The following is a 22,740-nucleotide window of genomic DNA, read 5'->3' on the forward strand; positions in this document are numbered from 1 at the left end:
TCTCAGCTTTGTCTTGGAGTAATGAGCGGCTTATAAAGAGCTGAATGCTGATTGCCTCGCTGTATGGCACAATGTCTTGTACAGCGGCCCATAGACATAATAAGAAACATGTTATAGAAATTGTCAAGTCTAAATGACATCTGGAAAAGGGTTGACATGCTGTCACCAAATTCATTGGTTCCATTTTACTGGGGTGCTGGAGGACAAGCCGCCTCACTAACTAGTCAGCGACACTGAGGCGCTTATTAATGGCAGAAATATGTGAGCAGAGAGATAGAGTTGACAGAAGGAGTGCCAGGCAATACATTAATGTATTCTACTAAATGTGTCTCCAAGCAATACTTCATGTTGTTACCAAACTCCTAGAGAGTGCTGATTGTACTTGACATGGGTCAATTGTTCCATAACAGAACTATATTGGGCAGGAAGAAGGGGCACACTCACAACTTCTGCACTTACTCCAGATAAAGGAGTGTCATTACCGAACATAAATACCGAGGTCTTGTATGTGAAATCTGCACATTTCTATGTTAGTAATACCTAAAAAATGTATTTGTAAACTCTTACAGAATGCAGTATTCATGAGGCCTATTTGTACAGGATCACTTGAAACTATAATCATACACATTCTTACGTATTGCTAATGTATTAGCATTCTTTGTTTTTTAACTTGGGTTCTTTTCACACTGTCTTAGTAGCTTGAAATAACACTGCAAAACAGTGTGAAAAAAAGCATTAGACAAATAATAATAATAATCAAAAACATTAAAAACGCTGTCCTGTAGGTCTAAATATATTACCTACTTGTAAACAATAACTCGGAAGAATATCCTCATTTTGTCTACCATTTCTTACAATTATAGTTACATACTGTTATTACTATTTGAATATGTTGTGTAAAATATCATTTTGGATGTGTTTAGAGCAATGACGCTAAATATCATAAATATTATTCCATTCGCCACTTTCTTTGTACTATTAAAGTAGTGTTTTACCTTAAATTGGGTACTCCCGTGGAAAACTTTTATTTTAAAATCAACTGGCGCCAGAAAGTTAAACAGATTTGTAAATGACTTCTATTAAAACATCTTAATCCTTCCAGTACTTTTTAGGGGCTATACACTACAGAGGAAATGTTGACCTCTGCTGTCCATTTTAGGAACTGTCCAGAGCAGGAGAAAATCCCCATAGCAAACATATGCTGCTCTGGACAGTTCCTAAAATGGACAGCAGAAGTCAGCAGAGAGCACTGTGGTTATGACATCAGAGAAATCTAAAAAGTAAAGCATTTTCTCTGTAGCATACAGCCCCTAAAAAGTACTGGAAGGATTAATATTTTTTAATAGAAGTAATTTACAAATCTGTTTAACTTTCTGTCACCAGTTGATTTAAAAAAAAAAAGTTTTCCATGGGAGTACCCCTTTAAAGCTAACCATGCACATAAGACACGTGTTAGCCAAACCTGCCATTTTTGGTGTGACCAGCTGAACATTTGAGCTATGTAATGGCCCCCTATCTCTTCCCCGATGAGAGAAGTTGTAAGAGAGAAGGACAGGCGTGATTAATTTGTTCTCAAGAGATACTATAAGCTAAAGGTCCCCTACCCAGTCTTCAAGGCCCACCAATTTTTCTCTGTTCTTTTCCAATGGAGTAACGGAAAAACCCAAATGTTAATGGGCCTTGAGGATTGGGTAGGGGACCAAGGCTGTAAGCCACTGCCAGCAACGTTTCCCTACTCCCTGTTAAGAACACATGCATTGTTGGCTGATCCTGGAAGCGATAGCTGTCTGCCCAAAGAGCAGTTGTTATACAGCTATCTCATGTGTATGGTCATCCTAAGGCTTCACATTCTGTGCAATCATGTTACTTCCCTAGAATATCTCTGTAGTGCAGTTTGATGTCATTTGTGTCTTGTGTATTTGTGTCTTCAGCTTCTCCATTGTGTTCTTGCTAAGAGAGAGTGTGCGCAGTTCTTGGGTGATTTGTCCCTTTCGGGAAAGATATGCAACAAAATCTGCTAAGTGCAGCAATTATATCTAGCGTGGTCTGCTAGCCAAGGTTTATTGCTTGGCTCGGGTATAAAAGATTTTTTATTACCTGGTTATGGTTCATAGATCTGTGGCGCTTGTTTATAACAATTCTCCCCTATTAATGAAACCGAATCTGCCTTTTTTCTTCACTGAGTGCATTCATAAGTGTTTGTGGGATCATAACACCGTACAAAGCTTATGTAACAGTTCTGTAATAAGGCAATCTGTCATGTCAGCACTGACTTTATCAGAAACCACAGAGACATAACGTGTCCATAATAGCTTGTAAGGGGAAAGTTAAAGGATTTACTCAGTGGGAATTATTTTGTGAGAGTAGATATATTGACTGCTTTAAAAAAAAAAAAAAAAGAATAAATACGTGTATGTATCCACAAAGCACTAAGTATAAGTTATGATGTGAAAACCAATCCATCCTTACTCACTTCCTTTCATATTTCTGATCTATAACTCCGGTGACATATATGCTGATGGATAAAGGCGTTAAATAGCTTCACCAGTCACCCAAAAGTCTTCGGTTTTGGCGTCTCTGTTTTTTATCTTCATCCCTGATCTAAAGACACTTCTTATAGGCAGCTAGAGTTTTACGGCATTTCAAAAGCATGAAGTCTTTCTTTAAACGCCTTACCCTATTCAAGCAATAAGCAAGACTTGAAAGGGAAGAATCATATTTTAAGTATTTCCAGACTGGATGCTGTGTGATGCCTCCATATCACTCGGTACCAGGTGATATTCATCCAGCAGGAGGAATATCACTGTATCCACCCCCCGATTTCACATGCCTAAATGCTTCAAATATTTCTCCATTCATTTCCATTTTCAAGTAATTGAATGGAAGCCGAAGCCACTGTGCAGTGTATCACATTCAGTTTCGATGGTCACTGAGGTCAGCGATATCAAGCATCTCATATGTCACTGTGTCTGGCTCCACAATACTGCAGCTAAAATAAGATTATGGTGGGTCTAAACCTTAAAATAAATGATAAAATTAAGCAGAAGAAAAACTTTTATTTTGAAGGATTTTCCTGAAATATTCTTGAGAAATGGCTCCTCATATATATATATGTCAATTATTTATATGTTTCTTACATTTTTACCACAGTATGGAATCCATAGGATTAAATCAGAAGATTATATTGCTTTCCATATTTTGTGTAATTTCTACATTTAGTAGGAAGAGGAAAGTAGGAGGGGCTGAGCAGAAGAGACTGGGGACTGTCCAGACAGTCCTGGCGGAGGTTTTGGAGAATTTTATTTTTAAAGCATTCCTCTGATGATGGTCCTAGTGGCAGTATACCTGTTTAAGTTTACCAGCAATTTTGAAACTCAAGACTAAAGCAGTCAGACACATCATAGATTGTGCAAGTCTATTCGACTTTCAGCAATAAGTCCCCTGATCAGTTTGGTCTCCGAAGTTGCCAGGAATTTTAATTAGATATCCTGCCATCGATACCATCATCAGAGAATGCTTTGAGTCCAACTGGGACATAAACTTGCTATTCACATTGGATTACTGTTAACCAAACTTGACAGTTATGATAAGTTTGGCTAGTAGACTAAAGTTTATGTGGGCAGCCTCACTCCATGTAATGTTAATGCAGCAGAATATGGCTGACTTAAAGGGGTACTCCACTGGAAAAATATTTTTTTTAAATCAGCTGGTGCCAGAAAGCTAAACAGATTTGTAAATGACTTCTATTAAAAAATCTTAATCCTTCCAGTACTTATCAGCTGCTGTATGATCAACAGGAAGTTCTTTTTTTCATTTTTATTTCCTTTCTGCCTGACCACAGTGCTCTCTGCTCACACCTCCATTATAGGAACTGTCCAGAGTAGGAGCAAATCCCCATAGAAAACGTATCCTGCTCTGGACAGTTCCACAAATGGACAGAAGTGTCAGCACTGTGGTCAGGCAGAAAGGAAATTCAAAAAGAAAAGAACTTCATGTGGATCATATAGCAGCTGATAAGTACTGGAAGGATTACGATTTTTTAATAGAAGTAATTTACATATCTGTTTAACTTTCTGGCACCAGTTGATAAAATTTTTTTCCAGATGAGTACCCCTTTAAGTCAGCCATATTCTGCTGCATTAACACTACATGGAGTGAGGCTGCCCACATAAACTTTAGTCTATTGGCCAAACTTAGCATAACTGGCAAGTTTGGTTAACAGTAATCCAATGTGCATAGCAAGTTTATGTCCCAGTTGGACTCAAAGCATTCTCTGATGATGGTATCGGTGGCAGGACATCTGTTTAAAGTTCCTGGCAACTTCAGAGACTTGCCCAGGAACTAAACTGATCAGGGGACAAATTTCTGTAACTGTCCAGAGCGGGATAGGTTTTCTATGGGGATTTGCTCCTACTCTGGACAGTTCCTAAAATGGACAGAGGTGTCAGCATAGAGCACTGTGCTCAGGCAGAAAGGAAATAAAAAAAAAAAAACTTCCTGTGGATCATACAGCAGCTGATAAGTACTGGAAGGATTAAGATTTTTTTAATAAAAGTAATTTACAAATCTGTTTAACTTTCTGGCACCAGTTGCTAAAAAAAAAAAGTTTTCAAGTGGAGTACCCCTTTAAGTCTTTTTTGAAGGTTAGGCTGACTTATTTTCATACCAATGTTCATGAAATAGCTTTCTTAAAAGGCCTTAAGTAAAAGGAAATGTTAGTTTTTCACAAGGTCTATGCTTTTCTTTAGTGCTAACACATAATTCAATGTGGCATCACTACTACAGCAATGAGCAAATAAATGTGTACTTCACATGGATCATCACATGGATCATTAACTCTGTGCAATAGAAGCAGAGAAAGGCATTGATGTCTTAGAATCCTGTGAAGGCAAATTCACACTGCAGAGTTACAGAATCTGCACGGAAATTCTGCATCAAAGTACAGTACACTGTTAGTGAATGGGATTTTAGAACAGTTTTACAGTGTCATTTTTACTCTAATTAAAAATATAGGGGAGATTTATCAAAACCTGTGCAGAGGAAAAGCTGCCCAGTTGCCCATAGGAACCAATCATATTGCTTATTTAATTTTTAACAAGGCCTCTGCAAAATGAAGGAATGTATCTAATTGGTTGCTATGGGCAACTGGGCAACTTTGCCTCTGCACAAATTTTGCTATTTTTTTTAATAATTGATGCTCATTTTTGTAAAGCTTATACAGAGGATGAGGACAGCAGAGGACAGTGTGCGTCATTGTTCCCGATGTCTCTGTATTATATTTTCTTATATATTTGAACAATCACAAAAAAAAAAAAAAATATTATTATTCAGTAGTGAGATATCGCTCATGGGAATTATTCATGTCCTTATCACTTATTTTTGAATCATTCGTGTCCTTATCACTTATTTTTAATTCATTCTTTGTTGGTTATATACTTGGCTAGGGGATAGCCTCGTTTCTGGCCCTTACCCAAACCATACCTCCCAATAAAACACACACACATTACATTGGGTACAGGGGCCACAGCAGACCCCTCAACATAAACAACCCCACCTGTGTGAACATCATACAACCAAAAATAACTAATACAACATTTTACCAACATTCTGACTTGTACCTGCCAGGATAAGGACTTGAAGGCACACCAAATTCAAGGATCCCCTAATTACCCCCAGCCATGCATCACCAGACCCAAGGGCACCAATTTCCAGAGACTCACAACCCTCCCTGAGGCCCCATGCACACAGGGAAACTATCCACCCGGGCTGGGACCGTGCCCAGCCCACCTCAGACCATCTGCCACAATTACCACCCATGCCTCTCCTATCCTGCTACCTCTGCTGTGACAACTTACTCCTTCTCCAGGGACGGGCGGGATTTCTTCTTCTGTGGCCACATGCCAACTGTCCTTATCTCTCCCCCCTCCCTCTGCCTTTTATAACTTACTAACTCCTACCCCCTCTATGCCGACCCCTTATCCTTACACTGACCACTTTAACCCCTCTTCTGCCTGCCAGTCTCCCCCTGTCATGTGCTCCTCCATTCCAATTCTTTGCATTCGGGGGCTTTCTATCCTTCTGGATAAAAAGAATGTATCTTGTTAGACTATGCCAATGTTTAGATCAAAGGGGTAATATTTCTCCTTGAGGAGAAGACATGTGGAGGCTTATAGGCCATTTATGCTTCACTGGATATTCTGGGAAGAAAGGATTCATATAGGATTCTCATCCACCTTTTCAGGTAGCCTTCTCTTAAAGCCTCACTCCAACGTGGAGTCTTAGTAACTGACTAGGTATGCCAAGTAAGAAATCTCTCCAGGAAAAATACCAATCTGTAGACAGCTTTTTCAGGGTTATTGCCCATCATCCTTACAAAGCAGGGCACTGACTGGTTAGTGATAGGTCTATTGTCTACAGATGGGTATTCTTGTCATACATTCCCAGTCATTTTCTAAAACTCCGAGCTGGAGTAAAACGTGGACTTCTAGGGAAAGTTATCTGAAAATGTAGTGTGAGAGCTGCTTTTAATATCCTTTAGTGTATAGATCAATAGCCCAATTATAGTGGGACTTTACTAATGTTTAGAGCAAAACCTAGTGAACATTTCAGTCTTAAAGGGGTATTCCAGGCAAAACCTTTTTTATATATATATCAACTGGCTCCGGAAAGTTAAACAGATTTGTAAATTACTTCTATTAAAAAATCTTAATCCTTCCAATAGTTATTAGCTTCTGAAGTTTTCTGTCTAACTGCTCAATGATGATGTCACGTCCTGGGAGCTGTGCATGATGGGAGAATATCCCCATAGGAACTACACAGCTCCTGGGATGTGAGTAATCAGAGAGCAGTTAGACAGAAAACAACAACTCAACTTCAGAAGCTAATAACTATTGGAAGGATTAAGCCAGTTGATATATACAAAAAAGTTTTGGCCTGGAATACCCCTTTAAACATTGATCTATAGATACATACATTACTGGATGAAAATATATGGAGTAGTCATTTATTGACTTTGACTTTTTCAGCCTCACCCACTGCTAACAAATGTATACGATGGAGTGCCTGTCAATGTCCAATATTAACAGTAGAATGGGTCAAACTGAAGAACTCAGTGGCTTTCAGTGTGGTACTGACTAACAAGTCATTTTGTTACATTTCTTCCAAGCCAGATATCTGTTTGCAGCTGCAACACTTACTATCAGGTTTCAAACAGCAAAGTTAGCACAAAACTTTTTTCTTTCAGGAGCTTCATGGATTTAGTTTCCATGGCTTGAGATGCTGCACACAATCCTGAGATCACTAAGCCAAGTGTCTGCTAGAGCAGTGTAAAGTACACTGAAACTGAAAACCCTTTCTCTGGAGTTATGACTTACACTTCACCATCATGCAGTCAAGTAGACAGATCTGGGTTTGGCAAATGCCGGGAGAACACATCCAGTCTAAATGGGAAGTGTACTGCTTGCTGGAGGGGGAATAATAATCTAGGGCTGTTTTCATAACCTGAGCTTAGATGATATGATGGTAAATCTGTATATAACACTGTGACAAGTTTGTGGAGAAGATCCCTCACCTTTTCTGCAAACTAATAGCCCTATGCATAAATCAAGGGCCCTGCAAAAAAAAAAAGGATTTGCCAAGGTTGGCATGTAAAATCTAGACTTCCACAGCCCAGAGCACTTTCCACAGCTGAATTACACCTTTATGATGAATTGGCATGCTGTTGCCAAAACTTTTTGTCTCACATTAGTGTGGGACCTTCCTAAACGTGGTTGTATCAGATTAGAAAAAGATGGTGCCACTTTAACAGCACCACCCGTGTCTTGAACCTTTCTGTTAGTGAAGCTCACTTTTTGTTCTTGAAGGGGCTGCAATTCCACAAAGGTCCTTAGGGTTTCACACATAGAAGTTGAGGTGCAGGTCTTAGTGTTTTAACATACATTTCCATGGTTTAGTAGGGAGGACAGGTGAAGCTTATTAAAGTGGCAAAGCCATGGCATTTCACGGTAAAACTGTATGCACTTCTTGGCTAGGAGTTACATTGCGACTATGGGTCGCACAGCCAAAACAGTGTTACACTGCATGAATAGATTCCAGGTAACAACCCCTTTCATTTTTATTTTTCGGGATATAGCAGCATGGTGATATTTGGCTGCGCAACCTGTATCACAGAAAAAGGACACACAGGGCTGGATCTGCCTATAGGCAAAATAGTCAGCCACCTAGAGCGCCCTCTTGATGGGGCGCCACTCTGCGCGCTACAAGAAAGTTAGACAGCCACTATCTGAGACACTCGCTCAACCAGCTAAGCCAACAGCACCACCATAACCCCCCTTTGATGTGTGTCACCTCAGTAGTAATGTTATTACTTAAGGAAGGGGTTTGTTACAGTGTGTCACCCCAGTAGTAAGGTGATTACATGAGGAGGAGGTTTGTTACAGTGTGTCACCCCAGTAGTAAGGTGATTACATGAGAAGGAGGTTTTTTTCAGTATGTCACCCCAGTAGCAAGGGGATTACATGAGGAGGGGGTTTGTTACATTGTGTCATCCCAGTAGTAAGCTAATTAAATGAGGAGGGAGCTTGTTACAGTGTGTCACTTCAGTAGTAAGGTGATTACATGAAGGGGGGGTTTGTTACAGTGTTTTACCCCAGTAGTAAGGAGATTACATGGTGAGGAGGTCTGTTACTGTGTGTCTCCCCAGAAGTAAGGTGGGACGTGTCAAAGGGCAGGCCAGTGGGCATAGTCAGGGGGTGGCAAAATTAGCTTTTGCCTAGGGTGGCAAAAATCCTTGCACCAGCCCTCAGGACACATGCAGCCCTAGCTTATGGACACAATTTGTGGAGTCATGTTTCAAATATTTAGATACTAGATGGAATTAGATACTCAGCAATTACATAAAGATATTTGAAAGTTCATGTAGTATAGCAACTACCACATATGGACTAATTTTAGAATACATTCATGGTCATAAATGTTGGCACCCTAGAAATGTCTCTAGAAAATGAAGTATTTCTCACAGAAAATGATTGCAGTAACACATGTTTTGCTATACACATGTTTATTTCCTTTGTGTGTATTGGAACTAAACCAAAAAAGGGAGGAAAAAAAGCAAATTGGATGTAATGTCACACTAAACTCCAAAAATGACAAAAGTATTGGCACCCTTAACTTAATATTTGGTTGCACACCCTTTGGAAAAAATAACTGAAATCATTTGCTTCCTATAACCATCAATAAACTTCTTACACCTCTCAGCCGGAATGTTGGACCACTCTTCCTTTGCAAACTGCTCCAGGTCTCTTATTGGAGGGGGTGCTTTTTCCCAACAGCAATTTTAAGATCTCTCCACAGGTGTTCAATGGGATTTAGATCTGGACTCAATGCTGGCCACTTCAGAACTTTCCAGCGCTTTGTTGCCATCCATTTCTGGGTACTTTTTGATGTATGTTTGGGGTCATTATCCTGCTGGAAGACCCAAAATCCGTTGGTAAACCTCAGATTTCATGATGCCTTGCACACATTCAAGGCACCCAGTGCCAGAGGCAGCAAAACAACCCAAAACATTATTAAACCTCCACCATATTTCACTGTAGGTACTGTGTTCTTTTCTTTGTAGGCCTCATTCCATTTTCGGTAAACAGAAAAATGATGTGCTTTACCAAAAAGCTCTATCTTGGTCTCATCTGTCCACAAGACATTTTCCCGGAAGGATTTTGGCTTACTCAAGTTTATTTTGGCAAAATGTAGTCTTGCTTTTTTATGTCTCTGTGTCAGCAGTGGGGTCCTCCTGGGTCTCCTGCCATAGCGTTTCATTTCATTTAAATGTCAACGGATAGTTCGTGCAGACGCTGATACTCCCTGAGCCTGCAGAACAGCTTGAATATCTTTGGAACTTGTTTGGGGTTGCTTATCCACTATCTGGACTATCCTACGTTGACACCTTTCATAAATTTTTCTCTTCCGTCCACGCCCAGGGAGATTAGCTACAGTGCCATGGGTTGCAAACTTCTTGATAATGTTGTGCACTGTGGACAAAGGCAAATCTAGATCTCTGGAGATGGACTTGTAACCTTGAGACTGTTGATATTTTTCCACAATTTTGGTTCTCAAGTCCTCAGACAGTTCTCTTCTCCTCTTTCTGTTGTCCATGCTTAGTGTGGCACACACAGACACACAATGCAAAGACTAAGTGAACTTTTCTCCTTTTTATCTGCTTTCAGGTGTGATTTCTATATTGCCCACACCTGTTACTTGCCCCAGGTGAGTTTAAAGGATCATCACATGCTTGAAACATCTTATTTTTCTGCAATTTTGAAAGGGTGCCAACAATTTTCTACAGCCCATTTTTTTTAGTTTGGTGCGACATTATGTCCAATTAGCTTTTTTACCTCCCTTTTTGGTTTAGGTTCAGTACACACAAAGGGAATAAACATGTGTATAGCAAAACACGTGTTACTGTAATCCTTTTCTGTAAGAAATACTTCATTTTCTAGAAAGATTTAAGGGGGGGGCCAACATTTACGGCCATGATTGTAGCCTGGTATCTGCCTGGCATAACATATTGATTTATGGTTCATGACTGTAGTTTAAGTTCAGATTTTACAATATTCTTGGCATACACTAATTTCATTTTTTTCCTAAATTTTTTCAGAAAAAAAATCAGAAACATGGAATATAATTAACTATTTGTTTATCTCTTGCTGCATATCGATGTATACAATACTATTTATCAACAGGTAAAAGGTCTCCACCCACTTAGAATTCTTGTGGCATCAGACTCGTGCTGGGTGGCACTGTAGTTATGAGGGTCACCCTAAGGCTAAGTGTATATTACTTCCCTGCAAAGAAAGTTCTAAGTTCTGTTAAGCGATTACCGGCAGGTCAGATTTGTTTGCAACTATTCATTTAATGGAAGCTGTGACTTAATTCCATATAGGGAGGTAATGTTAGGCAAAAAGTGGATTATATCAATAACTCAATGCAGGAAAGATCTTTCAGGCATCAGATAAAAGGAAAAAATGTTTATATATTTTCTGCACATGGAGTAAGCTTAAGATTGGGAGCACTTGTTACCATAATAAGGATGAAAGAACGCGGCATGAGAATGGAGAACGTCCTGCTGGGTTTAAATGCTTTTCCATCAAAGCATGCCCTTGCACACAGTATTGCTTATATATGGCTAGCACAGTGTTGTTATTTGTCGTTGGCAGAGATTACTTCAGAGTAAGCCATGTCTCAGAAAATGCCAAATTGAAATAGTAACCATTACTTGGTGGTACATGGAGATCTTTCTTTCTTCATGCAATCCAGGGCCATTTAAGCTGAGTAAAACAGTTACATTTATTATATTCTGGATTAATCTTTCATTTTAGCCCTGAATTTCCCTTGCTTTCATTTCAAATTATTTTTATCATTATTACGATTTGATTTGAAATTGATGTTAGTGCTGTTGTAACCGATGATGTGAATACATTTCTAATATGAACGAAATTATTTTGGTTAGTCTCTAAATTTGTTCATTTGTCTTGTCCAATGCTATGACCTGTGCTAAGTACTCTTATGTACTCTTAAGAGGGCATTCACAAAACACTGGTCTGGACATTTTACTAGCATGAATTTGAATTAATTAATTTGGCTAATAATTCTCCAATAAAGAAGAAAATCGTCTTGCTTCTTGCTTTCTTGTTTGCACCATTATCATACCAAATGTCCCCTTGCTTGCACCAAGAGCATTAAATTATAATGAGAGTTGAAAGCGGAAAGAAGCACTCTATGTTTTTTTGCCCATATCATGCACACTCACTATCACTAGTCCTGCAGCTCAATCTATTTTATTCCAGCACAGCTGTATCCATGCATATCATACCTATAACTGGGTCATGTGCTCACCTGTCGGACCTACAGATAATCACAGTGTTTAATGTGTGAACTACAGGATGACGTCATCACCTTCTCCTGGCTGTTCAGATTCTCCTGGCTTCTCTTAAACCCCTACCTGTTCTATCTGAATACTCCTGCTTCTTCTATCTGTATGGGATCAGGATACATAGCAATTATACACCTCCCCTGAGACTTTTTCAGTTTTTTTCTGTTGTGGTCATTATCCCACAGCAAACTTTGTGCTATTTAACACAACTGTGCAAATCACTGCAAATATGTGAAATTGTTCTACAGCTTAATTGGAAAATCACAGCAAAAAAATTACCAAAATGTGGTTAAAGGAGAACTCCGGTGAAAATTAACTTATTCCATATCCACAGGAACTGTCCAGATCAGGAACAAATCCCCATAGCAAACCTCTCCTGCTCCAGACAGTTCCTGATATGGACAGACGTGTCAGCAGAGAGCACTGTGGTCAGACTGGAAAGAACTATGCAACTTCCTCTGTAATATACAGCAGCTGATAACTACCGGAAGAATTAAGATTTTTATACAGAAGTATTAGAAAAAAAAATTTCCTCTGGAGTTTTCCTCTGGAGTACCCCTTTAAGTATTACACATTTCCTACTCAAAACTGCATTGTCTGTACAGTACAGCACAGATCATCCAAGCAAGATTTGAGGATACTGAACTGGGAAACTACCTCTAGTAATTCCTAATGTCCTAAGAAGGTATATGAATATGAGTTACCTATACATTACCTATGAGGTGCCACTGTCTCATAACATATAGTGTATACTGTATACATCACTGACCCATTTCTGCCCCTTATATGCAGGCTTTTTAGGCAGGATAGAAAGTTCAGTCTAATTAGAATTACATCATTTTATGCCCTTTTTTTAAATATCATTCAATATCATTATTTCGTCTATCCTTGTAATGTTATCTATACAGTCCTACTTTTAGCATATAGAGTAGCTAAACCAGATTTACATGTGTAACCTAGGATTTTAGTGTACCCTATATTGACCGCTAGTGTTGGGTTAGTAAATTCCCCCTGTGTGGTTAGGTTTATAGTCTTTTCTATTGGAATTGTCTTCAGGGTGAGACTAAAATGATTGTCAAACACGCAGCCTCAAAAGAGTACAATGATGAGAAAATTGCTCTGAGTGACATTTTCTTACATCATTGTGAGGGATAAGTGTAAGAGGTAAGTGATATCTCAGATACTGAAATGGCAGCTTCTTGTTCACTCTTATAGAAACAGTCCCAAGGCACAGTTTGAGGAGAGGGAATTAAGCAGGGACCAGATAAAAGAGAAGAAAGGGATATGGCTGGTTTATGACATAATTGAGTTTCACCATCGGGTGTGTCTGGGAGAGCATCTTATACAATGTATCCATAAAGTTGTTCTTACAGGAAGAACTATACAGTCATTGTCCCAAGTAAACCTCTGATAATCTGTGCAATATTTGTCCAGTTGGGCCCTTACTTTCTGAATCCAGTAACTACTTTTTTAGACTTTATTTAGCTGTTTGCTGATGGTCGCTACTCTACGGGTGGAGTTAGTCTATTATGCCAACTGCTAGGGTTACATTGATGATCATGGCCGTGGTTTGGTCATGTGTCTTCTGTATGGATTGAGGTTCTTGGGCAGGATCTCTAGCTGGTTTGGGGTTCCCTGACTTGAAGAAATTTTAGAACCACTGGTTAACATATGTTATGTACAAGTTGTTAAGTCCAAACATACTACATTGCTACCACAAAAAAAGTGTCCAAATAAAATCTCCTCTGGTATATAGTGGAATAATGAAGCTCTGAAAGCTGGATATCTCCCTATTCTTTATTGAGCGTGCCATTTCATAGCAAACACCTACTAAAAGATTGGCTTCTACTTTGGATATAGAACCTTTTTGTAATAGTAATCGCAATGCATTTCCTGACATTCATAGGGAAATATGAATATGTGGGGTGCTGGCCGGAGCTGTTGAAATGTTTGTCTCAGTAAGCCATTATTTTGTTGGGAAGTCATAAGGCCAGCTCTTTCTCAGTTCGCTAAAGCTGATTTACAGTGGCCGTACTCATGCTGCTTTGTAATTCAGAGTGGGCAAGACAACAGTACACTTTGTAAGCTAGGCGGCTGTACAATGTAGTCACTTTTAATGCTTTCTTGGCAATAAGCCCCATTCTTCGAACCTATAAGACTTATTTATTACCTGCTAAGTTTGCTAACTATTATTGCCGCCTAGCAGACAGACTTAACCATCTGCCGCTTTTCACAAGATAAAGCCTTTTTTTTTTTCACATGGTAATATTACTTTCTTTGCCTCTGCTATAGTAGTTAAAAACAAATTACTGGCAGTGTCAACTATCAGATTGCCATTTTTCCTTGAGTGGCATTAATTTATGAGTTCTTTTTTTGACAGTGGATTATGGCACATAAACCGCAGGTTTATACTTGTATTTAATGAACGAAAGGTCTGGAAATTGCATCACACGCTTTGTGCCCTTTTACTCTTGGATTTCTGACACAGGAGGTGATTTCACTACCTCCTTGGATAAACACCTTTGTGCTGTTCCTCCTCTTCGGTTGTCCACCTCGCCCGCAGAATACTCGGGCAGAGCCCGCACTTGATTGCACCATGGAACGCTTGATGGACCGAGCTTCCTGCCACAATTACTGGGAGTTTATTTACCATGGCAAATGAATGGCTAATTCTGTATGCACGCTTCTAAATGAGCCCTTCAGATGTGTTTGCAATTATGACAAAACCCTAAAAATTGTACAAAGCTTTTTCTCTCTTTCCCTTGCTATGGGAAACCCTGAAGGTACATTTATGTTACCATTCCATTCATATTACCCATGGGTTGTTCCTATAATAAACAAAATAAACAAAAAACCTTTACAAGTAAAAATAAGTTCAAGGCAAATGTAAAAGTCAAAGCTTATGCTTTGTTTTTTGTTACCACAGAGCTCACGTACTGCTCGATCGGAGGAAGACCGGGACACTTTATGGGATGCTTGGGGATCATGGAGTGAATGCTCAAGGACATGTGGTGGGGGAGCTTCATATTCTCTACGGAGATGTCTTAGTAGCAAGTAAGTAATATTGTTGTTTTCTTTGTATAAAAGTTCCTCCAGTATCCTGGAGATGAAAGAAAAGTATTATGTTTTTGTCAGAAACAGCACCACTCCAGCCCAGGGACATAACTAGAAAAGGCTGGGCCCATAACCAAGTTTTCAATGTGTCCCCCAACCTTTTATGCACACTAGCATCAGGCCACTAGGCAGAAAGCTAGCACGGGCTTAGATACAGCTTCTCAGCATTGCAATGTCTCTTGACATGCTGTGTAATAAAAATCAGCACTGTAGGATCCACAAATGATTTGCTTTTTCCAAAGCACTGATCTATTTATGATAGTATACCGCAAAATTATAGTCATGGAGTCGATGTCACCATATATCTATCTCACCATGATTCTGTTACTATGCAAACCCCATTATACAAAGATCAATATAACCAATAATAAAAGCATTCAGGGGAAAAAATATTACAAGTATACAAAGAGATATATTATCACCATACATATAACCATCATACCGTTACTAACCAAATCCTGCATACTAAGACCAATATTACCAATAATAGCAGTATATATGGAGGAAATATTATCACTATACATATTGCCATCATACTGTTACTGACCAAATCCTGTATACTGACCAATATTACAAACATTACCAGTATACAAGGAGGAATATTATCACCTTAAATATTACCATCATACTGTTACTGACCAAATCCTGTATACTGAGATACATATTACCAATAATACCAGTATACAAGAAGGAATATTATCATCATAGATATCACCATCTTACTGTTATTGACAAACTCCTGTATACTGAGACCAATATTACCAAAAGTACCAGGGATTACTAATGCCCCCATATCATGCCCACACACCACCACATAGTGTCTGAATATTACTTCCATACTGATACTAAATGAAAACTACTATACACAGACCATCTAAAGACCTCTAAAGACCACATAAGTGATTACAGTGCAGTAACATCCGGTGACTCACAGGGGGCATATTCTTTCCTTTTTTCTTCATCGAGTAGAGGCAGCCATCTGTTTTCGTAATCCAGGAAACTTCAGTACAATTATAGAAACACCAAAATTATATACTTTCTGTTGTGTCACTACTTTTATAGAATACAAATCTTTTTTTTTCTTATTCCTAGCCCTATACTGATCCCTATAACTTTTTATCTTTCTGCCTACGAAGCAGTGTGATGGCTAATTTTTTTATGCCGTGATCTGTAGTTATTAATGAGGTAGATAGGCCTTTTTGTTTGCTTTTTATTAATGTTTTCTGGAATGCTTGGTGATACAAAAATTGGAAATTGTGGGAAAAAAATATCTTACGTTTATAGCATTTTAACAGTTAGACAGTCCCACACATTGTGACACCATTTTTATATATATAAAAAAAATTAAATTGTAAGAAAATGCAGGATAGTCAAGCGCAGGTCTCGTGCAACAGGTAGATTTATTGTTTAAAAGCCAAGGACAGGAGACATGATAGTGTCCTGTCCTTGGCGTTTAATCAGTAAATCTACCTGTTGCACGAGACCTGCGCTGGACTATCCTGCATTTTCTTCCTATCGTTTATGTGCTGCCTTGCACATCCAGAGTCCAGTTCGCAAACAGGCGGATGGTGAGCTGAAGTATCCACTTTTGTTTGCTGCTTTAAAAAAAAATTTTTGTTGTAGTTCACATTTTGTATTTGAAAAATGGTAAAAACACAGGGTGATTTGGATTCTTATAAAGGGGTTTTGTTATATTTAACAAAGGCTACTTTTTATTACTCATTATATTACTTTTATCTTTACTGTTTCACTATACAGTCACTTGATTGTTTATACAGTACAATACAATTCTCATGTATGTATTCTAATACTAATGTATTGCAGTGTACTGTGCTCTCAAACACAGGCAGCTTCCTGGTACTGAAGTGCTTTTTGGTCTGTGCTGAGTCCCCTCTTCTCCTCCTCCCCGACCCGACGCTTAGGCAGCAGACAGCGGAGAATACACAGCACGCTGTGTAAATCATGTTAAGGCCCGAATAACTCATGGGCCCCATAGCAGCTTTGTGGTTTGCCTTTAAAGGGGTGCTCCACTGGAAATTTTTTCTTTTAAATCAACTGGTGCTTTTTCTATTTAAAAATCTTAATCCTTCCAGTACTTATCAGCTGATATATACTTCAAAGGAAGTTCTTTTCTTTTTGAATTTCCTTTCTGTCTGGCCACAGTGCTCTCTGCTGACACCTCTGTCCATGTCAGGAACTGTCCAGAGTAAGAGCAAATCCTCATAGCAAACCTATCCTGTTCCAGACAGTTCCTGACATGGACAGCATGGACAGAGGCATCAGCAGAGAGCACTGTGGTCAGGCAGAAGGGAAATTCAAAGAGAAAAGAACTTCCTCTGTAGTATACAGCAGCTGATAAGTACTGGAAGGATTAGGATTTTTTAATAGAAGTAATTTACAAATCTGTTTAACTTTCTGGCACCAGTTGATTTAAAAAAGAGATTTTTTTTCCAGTGGAGTACCCCAAGATGCTACTCCACTGCTCCTGCCCATGAGTTCTGTCTACATAGCTCCATTGGACTTGACCTGTAATACCATTTACAGTCTTTAAACATGTATATTTTTTATATTCTTTATTTCAATTTTCAAAAAGATATAACAAAATTGTCAAGAAGATAAACATTGTTATAAAGTAAATAATAATCCCAAAAACCAACTAACCCATACAAGCCCTTTAACTGTGTGTGACAAAAGTTTGAGCTTTGACTTGCATAAAAAAAAGTTATACTGTAGCCACCTTCCTCCATCACCTATCGTATCTGTCCCTTAAATCCCTGAATTTTTCTAAGCCAGACCTACTGCTTTCATTTCAACATGCAGGAAACCACTGCTCAGCCAATCACTGGCCTCTGTGTCTACCCTAGGAAAATCTGCTTGTGCTGTCTTCCTCAGGTAGACTATAGTAGAAGATTGACGATTTGACAGTTCACTGCCACACAGTAGTATACAATTAAATTAAATAATTGTTTGTAATGTTAAATTAATTGTTTGTAAAATTCCTCTTAAAGGGGTACTCCATGCAACAGCGTCCTGAATTGTCAGGCCACGCCCCCTCTATTCATGTCTAAGCAGGGGGCATGTCCCCCCTCCTCAATGATTAAAATGTAAATCTCCCCTTTTTAAATTTTTCAAAGAAAAGACACATATTTTGGATTTCCACATGCGGAAATGTCTGAACTATTAAAATATCACATTATTTATTGTAACGGGTCATGGCAGGTGGTGGATCCTGTGGGTCTGTGTGGAGGATGACGTGAGCCGTGCCAGGGAGTGGAGTCTAAGGTGCCGCTGGTTTTCACCAGAGCCCCCCGCAAAGCGGGATGGTCTGGCGGCACCCAGGTCGCTACCCCTGGCACGACTCGTCCACACAGGTAGCTGGGAGGTGGCGTGGCAGAGAAGGAGACTGGCAGGACATGGCAAGATGGCATAAGGTCAGGGCAGGTAACACAGGTGCAGGGTAGGTAAGGTAGCAAAGAACAGGTACATAGTAACAGGTACACAGGACTTTCACTATGGCACAAGGTAACCAAAGATCCGTCAGGAAAACAAGGGAGGAGCTGATATTTAAGGACAGGGGACAGGTGTAGACACTTGATTAATTGAGCACTGGCCCTTTAAGTGATAGCGCTCCGGCGCTCACGTGCCCTGGGGGCTGCAAGGACACGGAGAGGCGGAAGATGAGGGAGGGGAGTGACGGGCTGGTATTCGCAAGTGGACGCGTCCCGCATCCCAGCCCCGCCGGCAGCGGGGACATAAGCAGTGAGGGCCGGAGCGCAGGTGTTACATTTATTTCCACATTATGCATAAACTGCATAAATGAAAATAAATACCAGATGTAAGAACTACTCATTTTTTGGTAACATCACATCCTAGAAAAAATAAAAAGCTCTGTAGACAAAGGTAAATAAGTTATAGGGGGTCAGAATTTTTTTTGAGTTGTAATTTTTTAAAAGTAGTAAAACATAACAAACATTATATGAATTAGATATCACTGTAATCCTACTGATCTGCAGAAAAAAAGACAACATATCAGTTTTACTGCAAAGTGAATGGCTAAAAGTGGGTATTTTACTTACCGTAATTCTACTTTCCTCGAGTCCCGAAGACAGCACAGAAGAGATATTCTTAGTTTGCCATCCCAAATCAGGACCATCCCCTAGAACAAACTAATAATTAACATAATTTGCTGGGTTGGGCCAGAATCTTCATATAGGTACCCAGCACACCCTGCACCTTGTGTAAATGATATAGACCATCAATGCAAAATAACTTTATTGGGTGGGCATTGTGCTGCCTTCGGGACTCGAGGAAAGTAGAATTATGGTAAGTAAAATACCCCCTTTCCTCATTGTCCCTTCAGCAGCACAGAAGAGATCTAACATAGAACTAAAAGGGAGGGATCAATCTTTACAAGCTGCAGACAACACTCTGCTGCTGATGGCTGGGTTCAGGGTCTGAAAATCCAGCCAGTAGTGTCTTGCGAAGCTGGAGGAAGGCCACCAGGAAGCCGAATTACAGATTTTCCCTTTCTGCCCATGAGGCAGCAGTGGATAGAGTTGAGTGCTCCTTCAAAGGTTTTGGTGGTTCTTTTCCCTTGCTAGAATAAGCTTCCTCAATTGTAGTATGAATCCACCTTGCTAGGGTATCCTTCAGGGGTCAAGTCCTAGGGGAAAAAGTGTGGGAACTCACCCAAGATTTCCACTCAAGGATTGGTCCTGGAGGACTCCTAATATTAACAGCGTTCCTGCTGTGGATAAAGTGCAGGCACTCAGTTCCCATGCGTTCCTGAAGGACTTGAGCCCTGGTATCCTTTGAAGCTTTATTACCCTTGTTGATACCGACAGGTAGAACAAAGAGATTTTCTTCCCTTCAAAAATCTTGCACTCGATTGAGATAACAAGTTAAAGTGTGCTTTACATCCAGCAGATGCAACCTCTGTTGTTCTTCAGAAGTTAGATTTGGAAAGAAGACTGGCAGAAAAATGTCCTTGTTAATATTTGTAGTGGAAGATACTTTAGGACGGAATGATGGTATCATTCTAAGTTTTACTCCTTCAGGCAGGACTTTAAGATAAGGTTCTCTACCCTCTAGCCTAGCCTAAGGTTCTTGAGCCTGAAGTTCTCCCACTCTTTTAGCTGAAGTTATGACAATAAGGAACAAAAGCTTCATAGACAACCATTTAAAGGGGTATTCCGGGCAAAAACATCTTATCCCCTATTCAAAGGATAGGGGATAAGATGTCTGATCGTGGAGGGCCCGCTGCTGGGACCCCCCGCAATCTCCCTGCAGCACCGGCATTCTATGGGGGCTGCGTCTCCAGTTTTGGAAACCTCCGGGTTTCCAGGACTGGGGACATAACGTCACCCCACGCCCCCTCCATTCATGACTATGGGAGAGGGCGTGATGACCGTCATGCCCGCTCCCATAGACATAACATCCCCAGTCGTGGCCGTCATGCCCCGTGCCATGGACGTCACGTCCTCAGTCCCGTAAACCCGGAAGTTTCCAAAACTGGAGACGCAGCCCCGGGTGCGGGTGCTGCAGGGAGACCGCGGGGGATCCCGGCAGTGGGCCCCCCGCAATCAGACATCTTATCCAATATCCTTTGGATAGGGGATAAGATGTTTTTGTCCGAAATACCCCTTTAAGCTTAATCTATTCAATAGGTTCAAAGGGAGCCTTAGTTAAGTCATTCAGTACCAACACTAAGTCCCAAGAGGCTACTTGAGGACAGACAGTAGATCTTAATTTGTTTAGAGCCTTAAAAAATCTTTTGATAAGCTCACTAGCAAATCTTCCATCAGCAAGGATGCTAGCAAAGTCCACTTCTTGTTACAAACCCTGAGAATTTCAGTGGCAGTTGGCATTCCCAGAACACTCATTGCTTTCTTGATGGAAACCTTTGGAGTGTGGCACAGCTTTAGGACCTCACATCTTATCTGGAGAATCTTCTCCTCTGGCATGAAAATCTTCATTTGTTGAAGATCTACGATTAGACCTAAAAACTGAATGTGAGAAGTAGGAGTCAGTCTTGATTTCTGAAAATTTACCAGAAACCCCACGTTTTGTAATAATTGAAGCCAAAAATTAAGATGCTGCTTCAAAGTTTCCGGGCTGATCGTCTAGATATGGAATGACTCCTAAGTCTAGACGAAGCGCTGCCACCAGAACTACTACTTATTTTGTAAAAATTCTAGTGACAACTCGAAGGGGAGCACCTGAAACTGGAAATGGAGAATTTGATGATGCACCTGGAGCGCCACCCTCAGATATTTCCTGCCTTCTATCCTGATTGGGACATGGAGGTATGCGTCCCTTAAATCTAGACACACCATAACACCTCTTTCTGGACAATGTTGTAAAGAGATCTGATATTGTCCATCTTGAACTTGGTTTTCAGCAGGTGTTTGTTGAGGAACCGAAGATCTATTATAAGCCGCCACTTGTGATCTGATTTGGGAACAGGGAAAACATGAGAATACACTCCCAAGAATTCTTCTCCAGGGAGTACAGGTTCAAGAGCACCTTATTGCAAAAACTCTGACAAGAGAAAAAGGACTCTGTGATCTCGATCTTGGTTTATCAAAAACCTGTTTCTTGGTAAATGAAGAAATTCCAGGGCATAATTTCTGTGAGTAATCTGAAGGACCCAAGGATCTGATGTCACTTCTTCAAATTCCTTGGAAAACCTTAGCTGCCTTGCTCCCACCAGATCCGAGGAGCTGGCATCAGAATTCTGACTTGACGTTGGTAGGTCCAGACTGCTTCTTCTTATTTTTCTCCTGATACCTTGGCTTGAATTTCTTCCCTCTGTTCTGATATTGTCTTCTACAAAACACAGATCTAGCACCTTGTCCTTGGAACTTCCTGAAGGGTTTCCGAAAGGACTTTGGCAGAGCTAACTGTTTGTCCTTCTTATTTTGTTTCAGCACTTTGTCCAAACGTTTGCCTGGTTCAAAGGGCAAGGCACAAAAGTGAGACTTAGAAGATGTGTCTCCAGTCCATGGTTTCAACCAGATAGCTCTGCGTATGGAGTTAGCTACTGCCATACTTTCTGCCGCAATTTTCAAGACATCAAGGGAATAGTTGCATAGATATTCTGCTGCAGATTTCATGGAAGCAAGTTGATGCCCCAAATCTTTTCTAGACACACCTGTCTGGATATCATGGGATAACTGGCTCAGCCACAGTCTCAGGGCTCTAGACACTGGCACGGAAGACAGAGCAGCTTTACTAAGAGTGGCCAGCTTAAAATGAGACCTTTCTATCCATAGGGTCTTTTAACAGTATGGATTCATCTGCTGGAAAAAATTATTTCTTGGACACCTTAGCAATCGCTGGATCCACTCCAGCAGGCTGATCCCAATCTTTTGACACAGCCAGATCCAGCCTGTACATCATTTTAAATATTGACCCAAGGTCTAGCCGTTTATCTGACTTTCTCCACTCTTTGTCCATTACACTTTCAAGTACATGATGACCCGGAAGTGCAGTCAATATTTTCTTAGGAAAGTAACAAAGGGCTTTCTTATCCTGGCTAGACCTCTCATGTCTCCCTGATTCAATGCAATGTTTAAGGTTTTTTTTTATCAGACTCTCAGCATTCTCCTTTTTGAAGAAGTAGAAGTCCTCAGAAATCAACTCAGACTCTGATGACGAATCCGAAGAGTCTGACTCTGAAGAAGAGGAAGAATACCTCT

At 40.1% G+C, this 22,740-nt stretch overlaps 1 protein-coding gene across 3 annotated transcripts in view; it reads left to right on the plus strand.

Annotated features, from left to right (window-relative positions):
- The window catches only part of ADAMTSL1 (ADAMTS like 1), a 956,942-nt gene that overhangs the window by 662,154 nt on the left and 272,048 nt on the right, over nucleotides 1-22,740 (plus strand). For all 3 annotated transcript variants that reach the window (XM_056519753.1, XM_056519743.1, XM_056519759.1), the window contains one exon: nucleotides 14,853-14,980. In XM_056519753.1, the coding sequence (XP_056375728.1) occupies nucleotides 14,853-14,980 (128 nt within the window). The remainder of the gene's footprint in view (nucleotides 1-14,852; nucleotides 14,981-22,740) is intronic.

The sequence above is a fragment of the Hyla sarda genome, chromosome 1, assembly GCF_029499605.1.
Source record: "Hyla sarda isolate aHylSar1 chromosome 1, aHylSar1.hap1, whole genome shotgun sequence".
In the NCBI taxonomy this organism is placed as follows: domain Eukaryota; kingdom Metazoa; phylum Chordata; class Amphibia; order Anura; family Hylidae; genus Hyla; species Hyla sarda.